The sequence below is a fragment of the Capra hircus genome, chromosome 15 (genome assembly GCF_001704415.2).
Source record: "Capra hircus breed San Clemente chromosome 15, ASM170441v1, whole genome shotgun sequence".
Lineage (NCBI taxonomy): Eukaryota > Metazoa > Chordata > Mammalia > Artiodactyla > Bovidae > Capra > Capra hircus.
In genome coordinates, this window is record NC_030822.1 from 3,288,717 (window position 1) to 3,310,482 (window position 21,766).

The 21,766-nt window shown below is 39.1% G+C and overlaps 1 protein-coding gene and 1 pseudogene across 1 annotated transcript; one reads left to right on the top strand and one right to left on the bottom strand.

The window, feature by feature from the left end:
• On the bottom strand, nt 41-1,068 carry LOC102182895 (annotated as a pseudogene).
• LOC102191446 (olfactory receptor 2G3-like) lies at nt 9,289-21,565 on the top strand. Its single transcript, XM_013969920.2, has 3 exons — nt 9,289-9,315; nt 15,668-15,745; nt 20,591-21,565. Exons 1-3 carry the CDS (start codon nt 9,289-9,291, stop codon nt 21,563-21,565), a joined length of 1,080 nt encoding a protein of 359 aa, XP_013825374.2.

The following is a 21,766-nucleotide window of genomic DNA, read 5'->3' on the forward strand; positions in this document are numbered from 1 at the left end:
AAATTGTCTATACATCTGCTTAAAAGGAGAGAAACTTTATTTATTTGAAGAGTTTATTCACGGTCTCTTTCACATCCTTATTCCTCAAGCTGTAGATCATGGGGTTCAACATAGGAAACACTAGAGTGTAAAATGTAGAAACGATTTTGCCACTGTCAAAAGAATAGTTAGCATGTGGATGGGAGTAGATGTAGAGAACGGAGCCATGGTACAAGGTGACAGAGATCAGGTCGGGGGAGCAGGTGGAGAAGGCCTTGAGGCGGCCCTGGGTGGAGGGGATCCTCAAGGTGGTGGCGATGATGAAGAGGTAGGAAGCAAATATGAACACAGAAGGGGCGATGACATTAGAAGCCAGGAGGAAATACATCAGAGCCTGGTAGCCATCCTTGCTGCCACAAGCTAACTTCACCAGGGGAAGCAAGTCACACACACACAAAAAGTCATCAATGACATTGTCATTACAGAAGTTCATGGTAAATGTTCTCTTGGTGATGATAGAACAGTTAATAAAGCCACCAAGGTATGAGGCAGCTACAAAAGAATGCACATAGCTTTATGGACATGGCCTGAGAATAAACAGGTGGCTTTGAGATGAATGTACAGTGGTCAGCAGCCATGGCAGCCATCAGGCAGCACTCACTGTAGGCCAGCCCACCAGAGAAGAAGAACTGGGCTAGCAGCCTGCAACGGAGATGCCCTTCAGAGATGCACGTCACTAGGACCTTCAGAGTGTAGACAGAGGAGTACCAGAGATCCAGAAAAGACAGACTCCCAGTGAAAAAATACGTGGGTGTGTGCAGTCGGGAATCATTACTGATCAACACCGTGAGGCTGGCAAATACGTGGGTGTGTGCAGTCGGGAGTCATTACTGATCAACACCGTGAGGCTGGCAAATACATGGGTGTGTGCAGTCGGGAGTCGTTACCGATCAACACTGTGAGGCTGGCATTTCCAGCACAGCCATAGAATAGACACCAAGGGCCTCCACAGACAGGACAGCTGCATCCTGGGGTCTGTCGTGAAGCCCAGCAGGAAAACTCAGTCACTGTGTAATTGCTTCTCTCCATGGTTCCAGGGAATCTTACCTAAGAAGAGAAAAAATGAGTTCAGCTTGAATCGCTGTTGCTGAATACATAGGAAATGTGCCAAATAAAAGAGATTGTATCAGTGTTGTAACTAGAAATCTATAATCCAACAATTTCCACTTTAGAAAGAGTTGTCATTTTGTAACCAACCACTGTTTACAGTCAAGAAACACCTGGAGTAACAGGCAAATTTGGCCTTGGAATACGGAATGAAACAGGGCACAGACTAATAGAGTTTTGCCAAGAAAATGCACTGGTCATAGCAAACACCCTATTCCAACACAGAAAGGAAGACTCTACACATGGACATCACCAGATGGTCAACACCACAATCAGATTGATTATATTCTTTGCAGCCAAAGATGGAGAAGCTCTATACAGTCAACAAAAACAAGACCGGGAGCTGACTGTGGCTCAGATCATGAACTCTTTATTGCCAAATTCAGACTGAAATTGAAGAAAGTAGGGAAAACCACTAGACCATTCAAGTATGACCTAAATCAAATCCCTTATGATTATACAGTGGAAGTGAGAAATAGATTTAAGGAACTAGATCTGATAGATAGAGTGCCTGATGAACTATGGATGGAGGTTCATGACACTGTACAGGAGACAGGGATCAAGACCATCCCCATGGAAAATAAATGCAAAAAAGCAAAATGGCTGTCTGGGGAGGCCCTACAAATAGCTGTGAAAAGAAGAGAAGAGAAAAGCAAAGGAGAAAAGGAAAGATATGAGCATCTGAATGCAGAGTTCCAAAGAATAGCAAGAAGACATAAGAAAGCCTTCTTCAGCGATCAGTGCAAAGAAATAGAGGAAAACAACAGAATGGGAAAGACTAGAGATCTCTTCAAGAAAATTAGAGATACCAAGGGAACATTTCATGCAAAGATGGGCTCGATAAAGGACAGAAATAGTATGGACCTAATGGAAGCAGAAGATATTAAGAAGAGGTGGCAAGAATACACAGAAGAACTGTACAAAAAGGATCTTCACAACCAAGATAATCACCATGGTGTGATCACTCACCTAGAGCCAGACATCCTGGAATGTGAAGTCAAGCGGGCCTTAGAAAGCATTACTACAAACAAAGCTAATGGGGGAGATAGAATTCCAGTTGAGCTATTTCAAATCCTGAAAGATGATGCTATGAAAGTGCTGCACTCAATATGCCAGCAAATTTGGAAAACTCAGCAGTGGCCCCAGGACTGGAAAAGGTCCTTTTTCATTCCAATCCCAAAGAAAGGCAATGCCAGAGAATACTCAAACTACCTCACAATTGTACTTATCTCACACGCTAGTAAAGTAATGCTCAAAATTCTCCAAGCCAGGCTTCAGCTTCATGAACCGTGAACTTCCTGATGTTCAAGCTGGTTTTAGAAAAGGCAGAGGAACCAGAGATCAAATTGCCAACATCTGCTGGATCATGGAAAAAGCAAGAGAGTTCCAGAAAAACATCTATTCCTGCTTTATTGAGTATGCCAAAGCCTTTGACTGTGTGGATCACAATAAACTGTAGAAAGTTCTGAAAGAGATGGGAATACCAGACCACCTAACCTGCCTCTTGAGAAACCTATATGCAGGCCAGGAAGCAACAGTTAGAACTGGACATGGAACACACTGGTTCCAAATAGGAAAAGGAGTACGTCAAGGATATATATTGCCACCCTACTTATTTAACTTATATGCAGAGTACATCATGAGAAATGCTGGACTGGAAGAAACACAAGCTGGAATCAAGATTGCTGGGAGAAATATTAATAACCTCAGATATGCAGATGACACCACCCATATGGCAGAAAGGCAAGAAGAACTAAAAAGCTTCTTGATGAAAGTGAAAGTGGAGAGTGAAAAAGTTGGCTTAAAGCTCAACATTCAGAAAACGAAGATCATGGCATCTAGTCCCATCACTTCATGGGAAATAGATGCGGAAACAGTAGAAACAGTGGCTGACTTTATTTTTGGGGGCTCCCAAATCACTGCAGATGTTGATGGCAGCCATGAAATTAAAAGACGCTTACTCCTTGGAAGAAAAGTTAAGACCAACCTAGACAGCATATTCAAAAGTGGAGACATTACTTTGCTGACTAAGGGCCATCTAGTCAAGGCTATGGTTTTTCCTGTGGTCATGTATGGATGTGAGAGTTGGACTGTGAAGAAAGCTGAGAGCCGAATAATCGATGCTTTTGAACTGTGGTGTTGGAGAAGACTCTTGAGAGTCCCTTGGACTGCAAGGAGATCCAACCAGTCCATTCTGAAGGAGATCTGCCCTGGGATTTCTTTGGAGGGAATGATGCTAAAGCTGAAACTCCAGTACTTTGGCCAGCTTATGCGAAGAGTTGACTCATTGGAAAAGACTCTGATGCTGGGAGGGATTTGGGGCAGGAGGAGAAGGGGACGACAGAGGGTGAGATGACTGGATGGCATCACTGACTCAATGGACGTGAGTCTGAGTGAACTCCAGGAGTTGGTGATGGACAGGGAGGCCTGGCGTGCTGCCATTCATGGGGTCTCAAAGAGTCGGACACGACTGAGTGACTGAACTGAACTGAGCTGTTTACAGTTATATTTTTTTCTCTTTCTTTTTAAAATTAATTTATTTTTTATTGAAGGATAATTGCTTTATAGAATTTTGCTGTTTTCTCTCAAACTTCAACATGAATCAGCCATATGTATATATATATATCCCCTCCCTTTTGAACCCACTCCCATCTCCCTCCCCATCCCACCCCTCTAGGTTGATACAGAGCCCCTGTTTGAGTCTCCTGATCCATACAGCAAATTCCAGTTGGCTATCTATTTTACATATGGCAACATAAGCTTATAAGCTACACTTTCCATCCACTTAAGTACATTAAATTTTTCAACAGTTTATTTGGTCAAATATACCTCAGATATGCAGATGACACGACCCTTTTTGGTAGAAAGTGAAGAAAACTAAAGAGCCTCTTGATGAAAGTGAAAGAGAAGAGTGAAAAATTTGGCTTAAAACTCAAAATTCAGAAAACTCAGATCATGGCATCTGGTCCCATCACTTCATGGGAAATAGATGGGGAAACAGTGGCTGACTTTAATTTTTTTGGCCTCTGAAATCACTGAAGATGGTGTTTGCAGCCATGAAATTAAAGGACACTTACTCCTTGGAAGGAAAGTTGTGACCAACCTAGACAGCATATTAAAAAGCAGAGACATTACTTTGACAACAAAGGTCCCTCTAGTCAAGGCTATGGTTTTTCCAGTAGTCATGTATGGATGTGAGAGTTGGACTATAAAGAAAGCTGAGTGCTGAAGAATTGATGCTGTTGAACTGTGGTGTTGGAGAAGACTCTTGAGAGTCCATTGGACTGCAAGGAGATCCAACCAGGCCATTCTGAAGGAGATCAGTTCTGGGTGTTCATTGGAAGGACTGATGCTGAAGCTGGAACTCCAATACATTGGCCACCTGATGTAAACAACTGACTCGTTTGAAAGGACCCTGATGGTGGGAGGGACTGGGGACAGGAGGAGAAGGGGATGACACAGGATGAGATGGTTGGATGGCATCACTGACTCAGTGGACATGAGTTTGAGTAAACTCTGGGAGTTGGTGATGGACAGGGAAGCCTGTTTTGCTGTAGTTCATGGAGTCGCAAAGAGTTGGACAGGACTGAGTGACGGAACTGAACTGAACCTTTGAATCAGGCAACGTCCAAAGTAGTTAAGAACACTCCTTGGATAGGAGCTAGAGGTGTTTTTACAGAGAAGACACAGAACAGAGAGAGGAGGTCATTTGTTTGGCTCTAGATTAATTGGTTGCTTTTTTTGGAAACCAGTGATAAGCAGCAATCCCAGCTGGCGGTTTGTGATTGCTGTCCTTAGTTTCATTCTGTGGGATTAGGTGGACTGACTGTGGTTTAGTGCTTGGTTCGCTTACAGTGGTTATCAAGGTATAAATGAGAGCTGCTGCACTGTATTGGCTTCCTTGTTTAGCGGCTTTATATTCAACTCCAAATTTCTGAAGTTGGTTAATTGATTTTACCTCTTAAGGTGAACATTCAGTTAAAAGAAGGATGAACTCATTATTTCTAATTACTGTAATTTAGTATTCTTTATCATGTTAGTTTGCTTTTTGCTAAGTGCTTGACTTTTTAGCTTAAACTGTAACATTTTTTATATCTGAAAGGCTGAATTCCATGTGTTTTCATTATATTTTCAAAAGAATAGGTATTTTTTTCTTTCAGTGCTTCCGTATACTGGGACACTGATCAGCAAATTAAATTCATATGCCATAATAATATCTATGTGGATAAGAAAGTATCCAGATTTAAAAAAGGTAATATTTCCAAATTTGGGGGGAAAATATATACTGAAGGATGACATGCAATGACAAAATTATAAAATACATGGTTAACTGTGTTTTATACATATTCTAAGAGTACAAATTATGTTAGCAACAATCTAAAGACACAGTTTAGATGGAATTCATACATATTTCATAAGTAATGAAGTACTAGAAATTTGCACTAAGTATATTTTTGTTGCTCTTTAATTTTTTATTACTAAGGATTTTTTTCCCTCAGCAACCGTTACGCAAAAATACATGTCTTAGAATACAACTATGAAAACATGTATTCTATCTGATGATAAAGATATTTGCTCACTCTTTTCAGGGTTCCCTGAGTATAGATTATAGATGTTCTGTTGAAATGGGTAGACAGGGATATATCTAGCTGTTGTGCATCTGTATTACACTTAAGAGACAGTTTCAATCACATTAACTTCCCACCAACCTGTCACTATATGTCATAAGCAAAAATTCTGGGGAATAGAATGTTGTTTCCTGTTTGTCTTGAAAGTTATACAAATGCTCCGTTTGCACTAGACTATTCATATGTTAATGAAACTTACTTCTGAGCAAAATATCAGAAAGTGTAAGATTGTTCCTTCCTTGCTTTTGTCACTCATACCCTCTAAAGGTTTCTTCATCAAGGCTAAAAGACCATGCAAACCTAAATATATACTGAAGGATGACATGCAATGACAAAATTATAAAATACATGGGTTAACTGTGTTTGATACATATTCTAAGAGTAAAAGTTATGTTAGCAATAATCTGAAATAATGACCATTCTAGTCCTCACCTGATTTGATCTTTAACCAGCATTTGAAATAGCTTATCAGTCCTTCCTGCTGCATTCTCTTCCCTTTGTTTGCAGGTCATCAGACTTACCTTCGCCTTCTTCTCCTTCTAATGGTGCATAAGCTCAGTGCTATCTCCCGCCCTCTCCCCCACTGCACCGTTTTGAATTTTGGCTAGTTCCAGAATCAACCCTGGAATCCCATCGCTTTTCCATCCATGGTTACCTCTTGGTGGACCATACAATTTAATGACTTTGAATTATTTCTATATATGTGACCCTATCTATCTATCTACCTATATCATCTCTTTTTAAAAAAAATTGAATTTATTTATTTTAATTGGAGGCTAATTACTTTACAATATTGTATTGGTTTTGCCATACATCAACATGCATCCACCATGGGTGTACACGTGCTCCCCATCCTGAAAACCCCCTCCCACCTCCCTCCCCATACCATTCCTCTGGGTCATCCCAGTGCACCAGCCACAAGCATCCTGTATCCTGCATCGAGCCCGGGCTGGCGATTCATTTCTTCTATCCTCTCTTGATCATTTTTATTCTCTGACCTTCAGACTCCTGGATCCAAGTGCCCACTTAACGTCTCTCACAGGATGTCTATTGGGAAGTTTAGGAAAAAGTGTCTTTCTAACAATCCTTCCTAAGCCTGCTTTTTCTCAATCTTCTTCACTGCAGTAAAGGCATTATCTTAATTAGTGGAGAGTGAAAAAGTTGGCTTAAAGCTCAACATTCAGAAAACAAAGATCATGGCATCTGGTCCCATCACTTCATGGGAAATAGATGGGGAAAAAATGGAAACAGTGTTAGACTTTATTTGGGGGGCTCCAAAATCACTGCACATGGTGACCAACCTAGATAGCATATTCAAAAGCGGAGACATTACTTTGCCAACAAAGGTCCATCTAGTCAAGGCTATGGTTTTTCCAGTAGTCATGTATGGATGTGAGATTTGGACTGTGCAGAAGGCTGAGTGCCAAAGAATTGATGCTTTTGCACTGTGGTGTTGGAGAAGACTCTTGAGAGTCCCTTGGACTGCAAGGAGATTCAACCAGTCCATTCTGAAGGAGATCAGCCTTGGGATTTCTTTGGAAGGAATGATGCTAAAGCTGGAACTCCAGTACTTTGGCCAGCTTATGCGAAGAATTGACTCACTGGAAAAGACTCTGATGCTGGGAGGGATTGTGGGCAGGAGGAGAAGAGGATGACAGAGGATGAGATGGCTGGATGGCATCACTGACTCGATGGTCGTGAGTCTGGGTGAACTCCGGGAGATGGTGATGGACAGGAGGCCTGGCGTGCTGCGATTCATGGGGTCGCACAGAGTCGGACACGACTGAGCGACTGAACTGAACCGTTCGGACATTCTTTACTCCTTTTTGGTTTTTACACTGTAGCTAATTGGCAACATCTTCATTCTACCTTCAAAATATATCCAGAACTTAACCAACTGCTCCCAGTTTCAGTGATTCCACCATACATGAGCCCACTCTCATTTCACGTTTGTATTATTGCCATTTCCTAACGCCCTCCCTGACTCCTCCCTACTTCCATCCTTACCTCGTTTGATTGTCTCAACAAGGAAGCCAGAGTGATCCTGTTAAAATGCCAGATGGATCATGTTAGACCTCATCTTCAAACACTCTGTGACTTTAGCACTTTTCCAGAGTAAAGGCCCAAATCCTTATGAAGATGTGCAAAGCTCGTGACATTTCTGCTCTGGCTCTACTGGTCTACCTTTCACTGTTCACTCCAGATCTGCCACCCTCCTTTCAGTTCCCACATAAACTGATCCACTCAGAGCCTTGGTAGTTATTCACTCCTGTGGTTAGAATACCCTTCGTCAAATATCTTTACAGAGAAGATATTTCCCTGTCTTTTTTCAGGTGTCCCTTGCCACTAATATCCTCCATTTTCAAGGATTCCCTGATCACTGTACTCAGTCTGCTTCCTGATATTTTTATATCCCTTTTCTTTTTTATGATTATCATAGAACTGCTTATTTTCTAATATTACATATATCCCATTAATTTAACTTATTCTCTTTTTTATTATTAATAAAGTATAATCTTTCACATTCGCTTTTGATGGAAAATGTATGTCAGTTCAATTTTTATTTTATTTTAATTTGTAGGTTTCCTATGAAAGTTTTGTGGGCTGTTTTTTCTAACTGAATACAAAAATATATATACTGAAAACATTTGGTGGCTGAGCAAAATCTCTGAAAACATGGATTCATAAAAACTAGATGTGGTTTCCTATGAGAAAGTGTTGAACAATCCTGGACCAGACTTTAAAATTCCTATCTTCCATTTCTTTATGTTCTATGATTCTCATATTATTCCAGAAGTTTGTCATTAAGAAAAATATTTGACAAGTATTTTGAATATTTTCAGTTCAGTTTAGTTCAATCGCTCAGTTGTGTTCAACTCTTTGCGACCCCAGGAACTGCAGCACACCAGGCCTCCCTGTCCACCACAAACTCCCGGAGTCCACCCAAACCCATGTCCATCAAGTCGGTGATGCCATCCAACCATCTCATCCTCTGTTCCCCTTCTCCTCCTGCCCTCAATCATTCCCAGCATCGGGATCTTTTCAAATGAGTCAGCTCTGCCTATCAGGTGACCAAAGTATTGGAGTCTCAGCTTCAGCATCAGTCCTTCCAATGAAAACCTAGGACTTATCTCATTTAGGATGAACTGGTTGGATCTCCTTGCAGTCCAAGGGACTCTCAAGAGTCTTCTCCAACACCACAGTTCAAAAGCATTTCTGACTCAAATGCTTTGCTAGGTGTTTCACATGAATTGTTCCATTTATTCCCACAACATCTATCATAGGTATGTTTAAAGATTAATAGCAGTGATTTTATAGATGGCCAAGTCAAGGTTTCGTAAGTATCTAGTAATTTCAGAGTTAGTAAATAATTGTGCTGTCTTCCTCCAGAGAGCTGGTACTTAACTTCTAAGCCACTTTCTCTAATACCTGATACTAGGTCAAGAGATGCTTATGCCTTCCATGAGTCCCTCTCTTTTTAGTTATAAGACCTTAACTCAAACACAATAGAATAATGCCGAGAGATTCAGAGGCTATCCAGGTGAGTACTTCATACCATTGGCATCAGATGAATGCTTCCAAGTAGCTTCCAAATCATCTTCTGGCAGAGTCCTGTGTCTCTTTACTGGAAGCCAATACTGATTATGAATATAGAGATATTCCACTCACCTCACCCAGGACCATGACACTTGCCTATAGCTCTCACAGTCACAGCCAACAGGACCATAACCTGGGTCTGGATAAATTAAACTTACTCAAGTTTCCCAGGGTATTTGAGTTATTAAGTACTTCATGGGTTCATAGCTTTGAAAGTCTCTAAATGGCAATTAATCAAAAAGTGTGTTGACTTAATTTAGGAGAATCTGAGGCGGTATACTGACCTGTAATGTAATGACTTCTCATCTGTAATACTGCATTTCTTACAATTGTGGGGAGAGTTAATAGACACAATGTATTTGAAGTGATAAGAATGGTTGGGATCCAATATGATGTATTGATTATTTGATGTTATGTTACTTATTAATGTCATCTAATTGTTAAGTGGTAGAATTATTATTATGAAAAAGAGCACAGGTGCTAAAATTGGTGGTGAAACAGCCCTTTTCCTTTGCTCTTTTCCAACCTTTGCTCTTTTCCTCTGCTAGTCAAGCATGTTCTCCTTTACCCCAGAGCTCTTTTGATGAGTTAAAATTGCCTATCATGGTGCCTCAACCCATCTTCTGGTGATTGCATTTCTCTATCTTATGCTCCAACTATGGGTTTTTGGGGGTCACTGATACCTCTGTGGATTTTCTCAATTGAAAATGCTCAAATCCACAGCATGGATACACACACACACACACACACAACAGTGCACACATTTTCACTGTGTTTCCCTTTAAGCTTAAACACGGATACCTTCTCATGGGTTAAATATTTTACTTTAAAAAGAACAATTCTTTTCCAGCAATCTCACCCAGAGGTTATGACAACCTGAGAGGAATGATCAGCTATTGTCTAACATTCTTTTTAAATGTACATTTTGTCCTTGTATCCCCTGGGACAAAATCACATTTAAAAAATTAAACTTCTTGTGATTTATTTTGAGCCTGAGCATAGATGGCTTTTTCAGCCTTCTGTCCCCTAGGGCTCTTGGAATAGCTACAAACGTCTTCCAGTGTAAATGATTCTCAATTGCTTTCTGGTTGTTGCATTTTTGTGTCAATTACGTCATTTTCTTTACCTTTCCTCCCTTTAATATAAATTGCCCTTTGTCACCACAAACAGTAGGGAAATCAGGTCTCCACTTTGACTCTCAGCAGTTTCAGGGACCCCCATAGGACAGTGATGAGGTGTAAGAAATACTGGTTTATAGTTCCCATTGTAACAGAATATAAATGGCTACTGAGTCGTACAAATTAAATAGCATTTATTTCTATGTCAGGAGTAAATCTGCATCACATAACATACAGACATCTGTAGTGTGACCTTATCCAGAATTCAGAATCATTGATAACAGCGGATCCCAAGGGAATTCTTGGTTTTGTAGTTTGGGGGAAAGACAAGCTAGGTAGTTAACCATAACTATGCATTGACTAAGTCAGGTCAGTCTTATTAAATAAGACTCAGAAAGGTTTTGTTTAGAGACTGTGGTTCCCCAGGGATAGACATATTCAACCATAATTTTCTGTGACCTCTGTGTTGAGTTTTACTGTATCCAAATATATATATAGCAATTATATCTACTGTGTACCTTTGAATATTAATACACAAATAGGTATCTATATGTCTGTGGGGTGCTCAGATAGCTTCCACTTCTCCTTCTGGATGGTCTCCCATCATTTGCCATCCTGCTTTCTGCTCCAGGAGATGAACCTACATGAACTAAGTCAATTAAATTTTCAAAGAGGGGAGGAAATACAAAGAAAAGATTGGGATCAGAATACCTATTTCTGTTACCAACTCAGGTTCAGATGCTCATCACTCAAAGGCAATGATCAAGGGGCAAATGCTGGTAAAAAAGAAAGGTGCTTTATACAGAAAAGCCAGCTACCTGGGGAGAAGGTAAACTCTTGTCTGAAGACCAGTTCCCATCGTCCTGCTTAGCCACGACAATTTGTAAAGGGAAAATGGAGAAATAATCTTGGTGAATCATTAAACTAAGAGGTTAGATTCTTCATCATTCTTCCATTGTGTGCAGACTGCTGACTTCTCCTGACCTTCCTTTGGATGCTGTTTTGCCTATGTGGTCCACCTACAATTGGATGCCAACTTGCCCATGTAGCAAATTTGCTAAAGAGAAGAGGGTTGGGGGTGGGTAGAAAGTCAATCATTCTTCAACTACATAACTCTTCATTCTTATTCTTTCTAATTCAGGAAAGAAATCAACAGGTTAGGCAAGCCATTGTGTGCATTCAGTAAAGCAAAAATCAGGAGTTAGGTTACATGTTGCCTAGTGATCTCATCTTTTAACATTGGGTGTAGCCCTAGAGTCAGACCTTTTAACTGGATCTCTGGATTAGTTTGCTGACAGTTAAAAAATGTGCAGATATGCCACTTGCCAGAGAAAGGGGACACTGGTGAGCCCTGGCAGGTAGTGGCATCGTGATAGTTTAAATTATCACCAGTGATGGCATACCATGAAATGCAGTCGGAGAACAAAACACTGAAAATCAGCTGGCTGTAGCGTTCATCATGACCATGACAATATCGGTTGTAAAATTCTTGGGGTCTTTTAAATTGAAAACTATGATTATTCTACTGGGAACATGAAAGAGCATTTGGAATGCCCCAGCAGTAGGTTTGAAGGAGTTTTCCAACCACTTTAGTCCTTTAGGAAAGTTCAGTTTGAGGTTTAAGCCAGGGCCTGATTGTAAGAACTGCAGAAAAGACTTGTTAATTAAATGCTAGGGGTTTTATCATAAGCTATATGAAATGATGGAGAGAATAATTGAGACCATAAAGTAATGGGATAGGGACATTGGGCAGACAAGAACAGAGGTGAAAACAAAATCCCTTGCTTTAAGAGGCAATCCCTAACTTCCCCTATCTGAAGGAATCAGCTTTTCCCTGGACAAAAATCTTTCAGTGACTGGACTTAGCAACTTACGAGCTTGCGTAATTCTCCTCAACACTCAACCTGACCACTCCATATCACCTTTATAGCAAAAGGTAAATATCACTTGCCCAGATGATGAAATAAAAAACTTGCTCTTAGGGGAAATGCACATTTTAAATTTTATGGGTTCTCACTAATCCGTATTGGCAAGAGTCTGGAAAGCATGTAAGGGACTGGCTTATAAAAGTGGTAAACCAAGGAGAATGATCTATAAGGATTAATCAAGCACAAGTTATCAACACATGTGCACCCTTATAAGATTCAAGAATTCACTGTTTCCTCAAGAAACTTAAGAATTTGTATTATAATTAAACATTTGTCATGATTGATTCTTTTGAACTGTTTAAATTCAAAATACTTAACAAAGACAAAACATTCCTAATGCTGTGCTTGCAAAATGTGGTTAACATCAATACCATAGGCAAAATTTCCTCATTATGTCTCTATTCAGTGTTTAGCTAAGATTTTTTTCATATATTTATTTGTAATCTTTTTATGTTTTAGTAATATTATTTAGAGCTTCCTTGGAGTTGAACTAATACAAAAATAAGTAAAAATATTCTCGGGCCAGCAGAAGTTTTTTATTGAAAAATAGATGAGTTTTTTTAAAGTAAATAAAATAGGAGCAATGTGTCAAATGGTTCCTTTTCTTTTTTTAATAGTTAAATTTTAATGTCAATATGATTATTTTTGTCCACCATTTTATTTATTTATTTTTTAAAAATTTTATTTTTACTTTATTTTACTTTACAATACTGTATTGGTTTTGTCATACATTGACATGAATCCACCACGGGTGTACATGCATTCCCAAACATGAACCCCCCTCCCACCTCCCTCCCCATAACATCTCTCTGGGTCATCCCCGTGCACCAGCCCCAAGCATGCTGTATCCTGCATTGGAATGTCCACCATTTTAAACAATAGTTTCTTGTGCAAAATGACATCTCATTCTAAAATTATTTTTAAAAATGTCAGCCAGCGTTAAATAATATTATATATTAATTTAATACATAACATTATTAAAAATAATTTAATCTTCTGATAGCTTTATTCTAGTTAATAAACACACTCAGGTTTCCACTACAATGTCAGCGATTATGTCTGCATAAATTAGCTTTCATTTAAGAACTGTTATCTATTTACTTTGTCTCAACTTATTTATTTGATATGACAATTATTTATTATTATTAATAGCAATATTCATCAATGTTGATTTTCCTTATTGTTCTTTGTAGAGCTTCTAATTTTATTGGAACTTCTTAAAATAGTTATTTATACTTATCATTTGCTGCTATACCAATAAAACATTCATATATATATATTTATTTGAACTTCTATGTCATATACTTAATTAAATCATAACCTTTAAAGTACATTAAAAATGAAATAATCTATCATGTTTACTCTTATACTATCTGAGCTTTTTTCATTTCTTGAGAAGCCTTGAAGTCCTTGGCTTTCATTGACTCACTAAGTTGTGATTGAAGTTTCTTTTTCAGTTATTATTAAAATTATTTTGATATTTAAGATATTGCAGCTCTTTAGATTGATTTATTTAGTCTCTGCCCCAATCATTTGTAGAAGCATCTACATTTTCTAAACAGAATATTTCAGGCACAAGTTATTTATTTTCTCACTGTAAAGCATAGACTGCTCTATCCTCTAAGAAATTTTTATTCCTTTAGGTAGGCAGCAGTGTTAGGGATGCAAATTAAGGACCAGAGTATGTACGTGCAGCATAACATGGAGTACAACGAATATCTTGCTTTTCTTTTAGCATGGGAAGAAGGGGAGTCTGAGATGTGTCCCTACACTTTTATAAATAGTACTTTGGCCACCTGATGTGAAGAGCTGACTAATTGGGAAAGACCCTAATTCTGGGAAAGATTGAGAGCAGGAGGTGAAGGGGATGATAAAGGATGAGAGGTTGGATGGCATCACTGACCCTGTGGACATGAGTTTGAGCAAACTCTGGGAGACGGTGAAAGACGGGGAATCCTGGTGTGCTGCAGTTCAGGAGTCGGACACAACTGCATTCCGCAAAGAGTCGGACACAACTTAGCATTTGAACAACAACAACTAGTTGATCGACTGACAGAACAGGGTCTCAGGATAACACTGGAAAATAAGTGACAGGGAAGTCTGGGCGAGATATATGGATGGATCTCTTGGAAAGGACTGTGAAGGTAGTATTCATGTTCCATTGTTAAGTGTCCACTGGAGGGTCTCTTTTGCAAAAAGGATCCATAACGAGATTGTTGGTGAACCTTATTCCCTGGAAAGCCCTGTACTTAAATAGTGAGACCATTACAAATTAACCATAGTGGCAAGGATGGAGGCCATGCATGAATTCAATAAAACTGGTTTTTCTTCGTTTTTCTTCCATTTTTAGCCATCTTCACAATTCTAACCTGAGGAGCCACAAATCTTCTCATCTAATTGGTACCACTGCCCTGTGTTTTGTTACCTAAATAAAAGTAATTTTAAATATAAATCAGATCAGTGTATTACTGCTTAAAATTTGCAAATATTGTAATCGGAATAAAACTTAAACTTCTTACAATTTAGCTAAAACTGTACTACTCAAAAGCATGGTTCAAAACTAGCATCATGGAAATCTTGTTTGAAAAGAAGACTCTTGGGCCCTGACTCAGAATCTGCATTTTAACAAGAAAACTATGCTATTCCTATGTATATTAAAGTTTGATGAGAACTCATCCAGAAGATCCAGCATAATGTATTCCCTACATCCTTTTCTCTTTAAAATGCCATATATGATCATATTTAAATGTTTTAGCTTTTATGTGTGTTTGTATGCACTCAGTCAAGTCTGATTCTTTGTGACACTGTGGACTGTAGCCCTCCCGGGTCCTCTGTCCATGGGATTTTCCAGCCAAGAATACAGGAGCAAGTTGCCATCTCTTGTTCCAGGTGACCTTCTCAATCAGGAACTGCAGCCCTCTCTCTTGCATCTTCTGCATTGGCAGGTAGATTCTTTACCACTGTGCTGCCTGGAAACTTTTACATGTGTTTACATATATTTATACATACATGCACATATAAACACACACATAATGTCATGATAAACCATGGATCATATTAGCTTATAATCTCATATTGCTCAAGAAGCCTCCAGGGTTTGTAATATGTTCTTGGGATAACCATGGCCCTAGACTGCATATCTATTAATATGAGAAATGTTTAATCACTTTTCATATCACTTATGGACTATGCAAATCAAATCACGTGATCTGCTCTGATACCAGTCTAATGGAGTCCCCTCTGTTTCCAGAGTCCTGAGACTCAAATGAGAAAATCTATGTTAAAGGAGGTTGTGCCTACCATGTACTATTCCTCCTTGGCATATTGGGTAACTTCCACCATAATGCCAGGGTCTATGCAGTCTGAGGGGGATGACAACTAATTGGGATCTAAGCTGGGTGTTGGAGATTACGAGTGAAATGACATAAAACAAGACACACACAAAGGACAGACGACACGTACCGGAGGAACAAAACAGAACTGCCCAAACTATATGGGCTTTATTATTATAAAGCCCCCCTAGGCAGAATTCCAGACTGCATGAATAAGCCTTTTCAGTACAGCGCAGGTGCATACATGTTATCATACAGCAAAGGGGAGTGAAATTCCGGCCTTCTGCAGAGTCTGTCCAGAGCCCTTATCACAAGAAGGAACGTTCCCTTATTTGCAAGGGACCATCAATCTCAAGGCTGTGTCCATCTCCTTGGCAGAACATCTTGTCTGCAAGCAGCACATCTCCACTTTCCCTATTGTGGCCGCATTAACCCTTCACTGGGAGATTCCAGCAAAATGTAATTGGATATTTTGAAAAGTCTTAGATGAATGCTGTACATTTAGACGGTTTTCACACAACGGTTCTTAAAAGCTGGAACACAGTAGGGAAAAAAAGCGGAAGTAACAAATGGAACTCCCAACATATTTCAGGCTTAGCTTTGTCTAATCCACAATTATATCTTTTTCCCAGTAAAATGTTGAAAGAATAAGATTTCAAGGGCTCACCTCTGGGGCTTTTAAAAATACCATATCTGAGTCCTATCTGCAGAGATTTTGATTAAGGATATGGCCTGGGAATTGATATTAAAATCAAATAACTGACAACACCCAACTATAGTGCATTCAGGAGTTGAGAATTATGAGATTAAGTTATATTATTATGTGGAGACATTATTTGACTCAGCTGGCTCTTTGCACATTGAAAATACTTAATTAATATTAACTTTTTAGTTTGCTTTCTTCCTCTCTCCTTCCCCTCTTCTCCCTCCCTTCCTTCCTCGCTTCTTTTCTTCCTTACTTGCTTTTTTCCTTCTTTTCTTCCCTTTAGATTCATAACAAGGGAACGATGTAGTGGTCTGAATATTTTAATGTCCATTTTGAAAATGAGTAAACTTAGGAAAGTGAGATGATACACTCGCGGTTAAAAACTAGTAAGTTTCCATGCTGCCCTTACAGTTTCCTTATAAACAATTTGCGTTTATCAGCTATGCAATTGTGGATGATTCCAGAGTTTAGTGTGATCAAGGAGAAGAGACTCTAGGGTTCAAATATTCCATGTGTACAATTGAAAGTATACAAGGGTCACAATCATCTCTAAATTCCAGTTGATTTAAGGACATGACTCTGTGCACGGCCTGTGATGCCTGCACTTTAGAGTTGGCTGTTTTTGTGTTGAATGCATTTACCTTTATGATTGCCAGAATTAGGCAACACGGAAGGTTGAGAACACTCTGGTCACTTGGAAGGCATTGTTTAACCTGGTAATGGTTCAAATGTAGGCAATGGAAAAGAAGGGAGCAACCAATACACACAGCAACCAGGACTCCCTCAGATCAAATCATTAATTAAATTTTAATCACTGGTCTTGGGACATCATCCCTCAAGTATCTAAAATTCAGCCTAGATGAGAAAACTCAAATAACTTAGGGATTTCACTGTGCATTCATTATCTTTATTTTTAATCTATAAAAAGGTTGGGTTGGATTATAGCAGCATCTCATTTGTGGGTATCATAGAAGCAGCTTTATTGTATTTTCATGGAATTTTAGTTTTTACACATGGATATCATGTCTTTTTTTTTGCATGAATATGTGGTGAGGACAGATATGAAGACTATTTCTACACAACATTTAACAGCTTTAGGTATTTTTTAATATAAATTTATTTATTTTAATTGGAGGTTAATTACTTTACAATATTGTATTGGTTTTGCCATACATCAACTTTGGTATTTTATCTGTGGTGTTTCAGACTTAAATTGTTTATTGAGATATTAAAATAACAATAATAAAAAAACAATAAATTATTTAACTAAAGGGCATTTTGGACTTAGGTAAACTCAAGTATAAATTTATGGCTTTACTAAATATCCTACCTTTGAGACAGTTGTATACTCTCTGACCATCAATTTTCTCATATTTAAATGGACACAAGTTCTACTGGAGTTGTGAAGATATGATTTACTATCAGCAAAGTACTTAAATAGTTTATCAAGTAATAGAGAATTATAATAGGTAGCACTTAATGTCACTTTTTAAGGGATGGTTTTCTTCTTTTCCATATAGAAATTTTTTTTTTCTGGGGGTTGGATTCAGCTGGAAAAGTGATTTAATTGCCTCAGTGTGTGTGTGTGTGTGTGTGTGTGTGCGCACGCATGTGTGTGCTCAGTTGCTCAGTTATGTCTGACTCTTGATGACCCACCAATTGTAGCCCTCCAGGCTGCTCTGTCCATGGAATCCACCAGGCAAGAATACTGGAGTGGGTAGCCATTCCCTTCTTTTTATCCTTAAAAGACTTAGTTTATCTATCATGTGGTGTAGAGATTAGGAGTGCTCATAATTCCTGTCTTGGGCGCTTAACAAAGATCCCCTAATGAGGATCAAATATATAAATGTATATAAAATAATGATGGAGTTAATATACCTTGAATCCTTACACAATATGGCTAACTCTGCTCTAGGCGCTTCACATGTATTATCTCATTCACCTGGTCCATCAGCTCTATGAGAATGCCCACTCTTGTGCCTGTCCTTCAAGTAAGCAAAGTTAAGCACAGACTGGTAGTCGGAATTGTGCAAGCAAGGCCTCCCAGGTGGTGAAAAGCGGAGCCAGGCCTGTGATCTCAACTCTCCAGCGGTGGACCCTGCTCACTGTGTGCCAGCTCACTGTCAACTGAGAAACTTACTCTGCATATTCTTTACTATCTTGCCAATCACTTCTTAACAGTACCAGAATGGCTCATTTTCAGAAGGATTTTCTGACTGTTGTTTGGAGAGCCTGAAAGGCCTCTGTCCAGACCCATCCTTGCTTTATCTCTGGACATCATATATTAGATCATTTGGTTTATCAGCTCACTGAGCTGTTTGATTTGAAAAGTCTTGATTTAAATCAAAATATAAGATGACTGTCTAAAATGTATCACATGCAAATTAATATTATTTGAAAATGACGTTTTGCATAAAGTAGTCTTTTTCATGATCTGCAACTACTTGGTTCATAAATGCCTTCTTGGGACATTTATGAAGATTCCTCACTTTCTTGGGAATCAATTTGTTTCCTTCATCTCAACTTTATATGGACAGTAGGGTTTATGAGAGTATCAAAATGTCTGCTGTGTTTATCAGAGCAAGCCTAGCATCTGGTACATACTAGATTATTGAAAAGACAGATTTCAAAGGAAGAAAGAAAGAAAAATAAAGAATGAAGTATGGTGATATACAATATTGTAAAGTAATCAACCTCCAACTAAAATAAATAAATGTGTATTAAAAAAAAAAGAATGAAGAATGAGTAGATGAGTAACTGGCAGCTTCTTGATATTGTAACTGTTCCCACCTCTAGGACCCTTCATTACTCCATACCTTTCTAACTCCCTGCTTTTGAACTGCTGCAAGTGAGTTAACCACACACACTATTGATAACTCTGTGCATAAACTAAGAGTAGGTAAACACAAGGCATAGAAGCTAAGGAACTCTCAGTGAACCAACCAAGTAAGTTTAACTTGTCTGGATCCTTTTTAATGCTATTATTTCTCTGAAATGTTTTTTTAGAGAACTAAATTCTGGATAAATGCAGGAACACTGTATGTTATTAGGGCTATTAATAGTAGGTATTATTTGTGAATAATTTTTTACATGTAAACATTGTCTCAAATTCATTATACACATTATTTAATCCTCAAAAATTGGTGCTATCATTATTCTTATTGTGTGTGTGTGTATGTGTATATATATATATATATATATATATATATATATATATATACAAAATAAAACCATCCAAAACCCCGCTGCATGAAAGTTGTGAAGCTGGGAGAACTGGTGATTAGTGTGATCCATCACTGGTTTTGTGATTGTGTGCACACTCTCTTCTTAGGGTATCAGAGTTTCTAAGCACTAGAAAGCTGCATCAAGGTGATGCAGTAGATACACAGGCCACCGTTCTGGCTTTTACTTTCAGGTTAGCGGGTAGCACATGAAGCAAAGCCCTTTATTGCTTTTTACTTGAGTGCTACAACATGCTATTGCTAGGTGCAGAACACAGACATAATTAGATCTATTTGAAGAGAGAAGCATAAGTAAGGTTTTGAAGAATGGGTATAATTTGGAAAGATTGCATGTGTATATGCTCCGTCACTTTAGTCCTGTCTGACTCTTTGCGACCCTCTAGACTGTAGCCCACCAGGCTCCTCTGTCCATGGGATTCTCCAGGCAAGAATACTGGCGTGGGTTGCCGGGCCCTCCTCCAGGAATCTTCCCAACCCAGGGATCGAACATGTGTCTCCTATGTCTTCTGCGTTGCTGGCAGATTCTTTACCACTGAGCCCCCGAGGAAGAATTAAAGATTTTAAAATTAAAAAAATAAAAAGATAAATTAAAAAAAATAAAAAAATAAAATAGTTGTTCAAAAAAAAAAAAAAAAAAAAAAAAAAAAGGATTGTGAACAGCCAAAAGCACACACCATTGGAGAAAAGACAAGAATATCTACTTCACTTCATCAGTATTTGAGTTTGACTATTCTCTTGGAATATTTCCTTTGAGAGCAGATGAAATGCTTTCCACTTGAAATAAAACTCAGATACTCAAGATACATCATCAGACCAAGACTTCTCCTTGCTGTCTTTCTTACGTCCTAAATTTCCAACATTGTGACCTAGAAGGCATTTGATTTCTTCTTCAGGTGAGTGGACGGTTTTATGAAAGAGAGGTGGCCTCAAAAATAAATATGATAACAACAAACTTTACTGTTACCGAATTTGTGTTCCTGGGGCTCTCATCACAGCGAAAGATGCAGCTCATTCTTTTTATTATGTTCTTGTTCTTCTATTTATTAACCGTGGTGGGGAATATTATTATTATCACTATCATCCAGATAGAAACACGTCTCCAAACTCCAATGTATTTCTTCCTCACTAATTTATCCTTTCTGGATATCTGCTACACATCCACTGATGTCCCACAAATGCTGTCCAACATGGTGGGCAGAAAGAAGACCATCCCGTTTCCTAGATGTGCTACTCAGATGTACTTCTCCCTCTCCTTGGGAATGACTGAGTGCGTTCTCCTTGGAGTCATGGCTTACGACAGATATGTGGCCATCTGCCACCCTCTTCACTACACAGTCATTATGAACCAAAGCACCTGTGTCCAGTTGGCAGGCATTTCTTGGGCCAGTAGTTTCCTGAGTTCCACAGTCATCAACGTCTTCACCTTGAGTTTACCCTACTGTGGGCCCAATGTCCTGGATCACTTCTTCTGTGAGGTTCCTTCCATCCTGAGGCTGGCTTGCACTGACACCTCATTTACCGAGATGGTTGTTTTCGTCTTCACTGTGGTCATTGTATTCATTCCTTTTCTCCTCATTGTTGTTTCCTACGCCCGAATCCTTCTGACGGTTCTCAGGATGCGGTCAGCCTCTGGAAGGCACAAGGCTCTCTCCACCTGTGCTTCCCATCTGACAGTGGTGGCCTTATTCTATGGAACTGGTATCTTCATGTACATGAGACCCCAGTCAAAGACCTCCAGGGCTGGGGGCAAGATCATCGCGGTGTTCTACACTGTGATCACACCCATGCTCAACCCCTTGATCTACAGCCTAAGGAACCAAGATGTAAAAGGGGCTCTAAGAAGAGCTCTGGCAAAACGGAGGACATGAAGAGCACTCAATGGGACACGATGTCAGCTGTCATTATAAGATGACTGACTTCTGAATAGGAAGTGATAGAGTGAAAAGTAGCTCTGACGGTCAATACCTGCCCTGCCAACTCATAAAAGGCACATCATTCCAGCTGCAAACTCAACAAGCATCGTGGCCTCACAAGGACAAACCACAGCTTCCATGTGTCAAAGCAACACC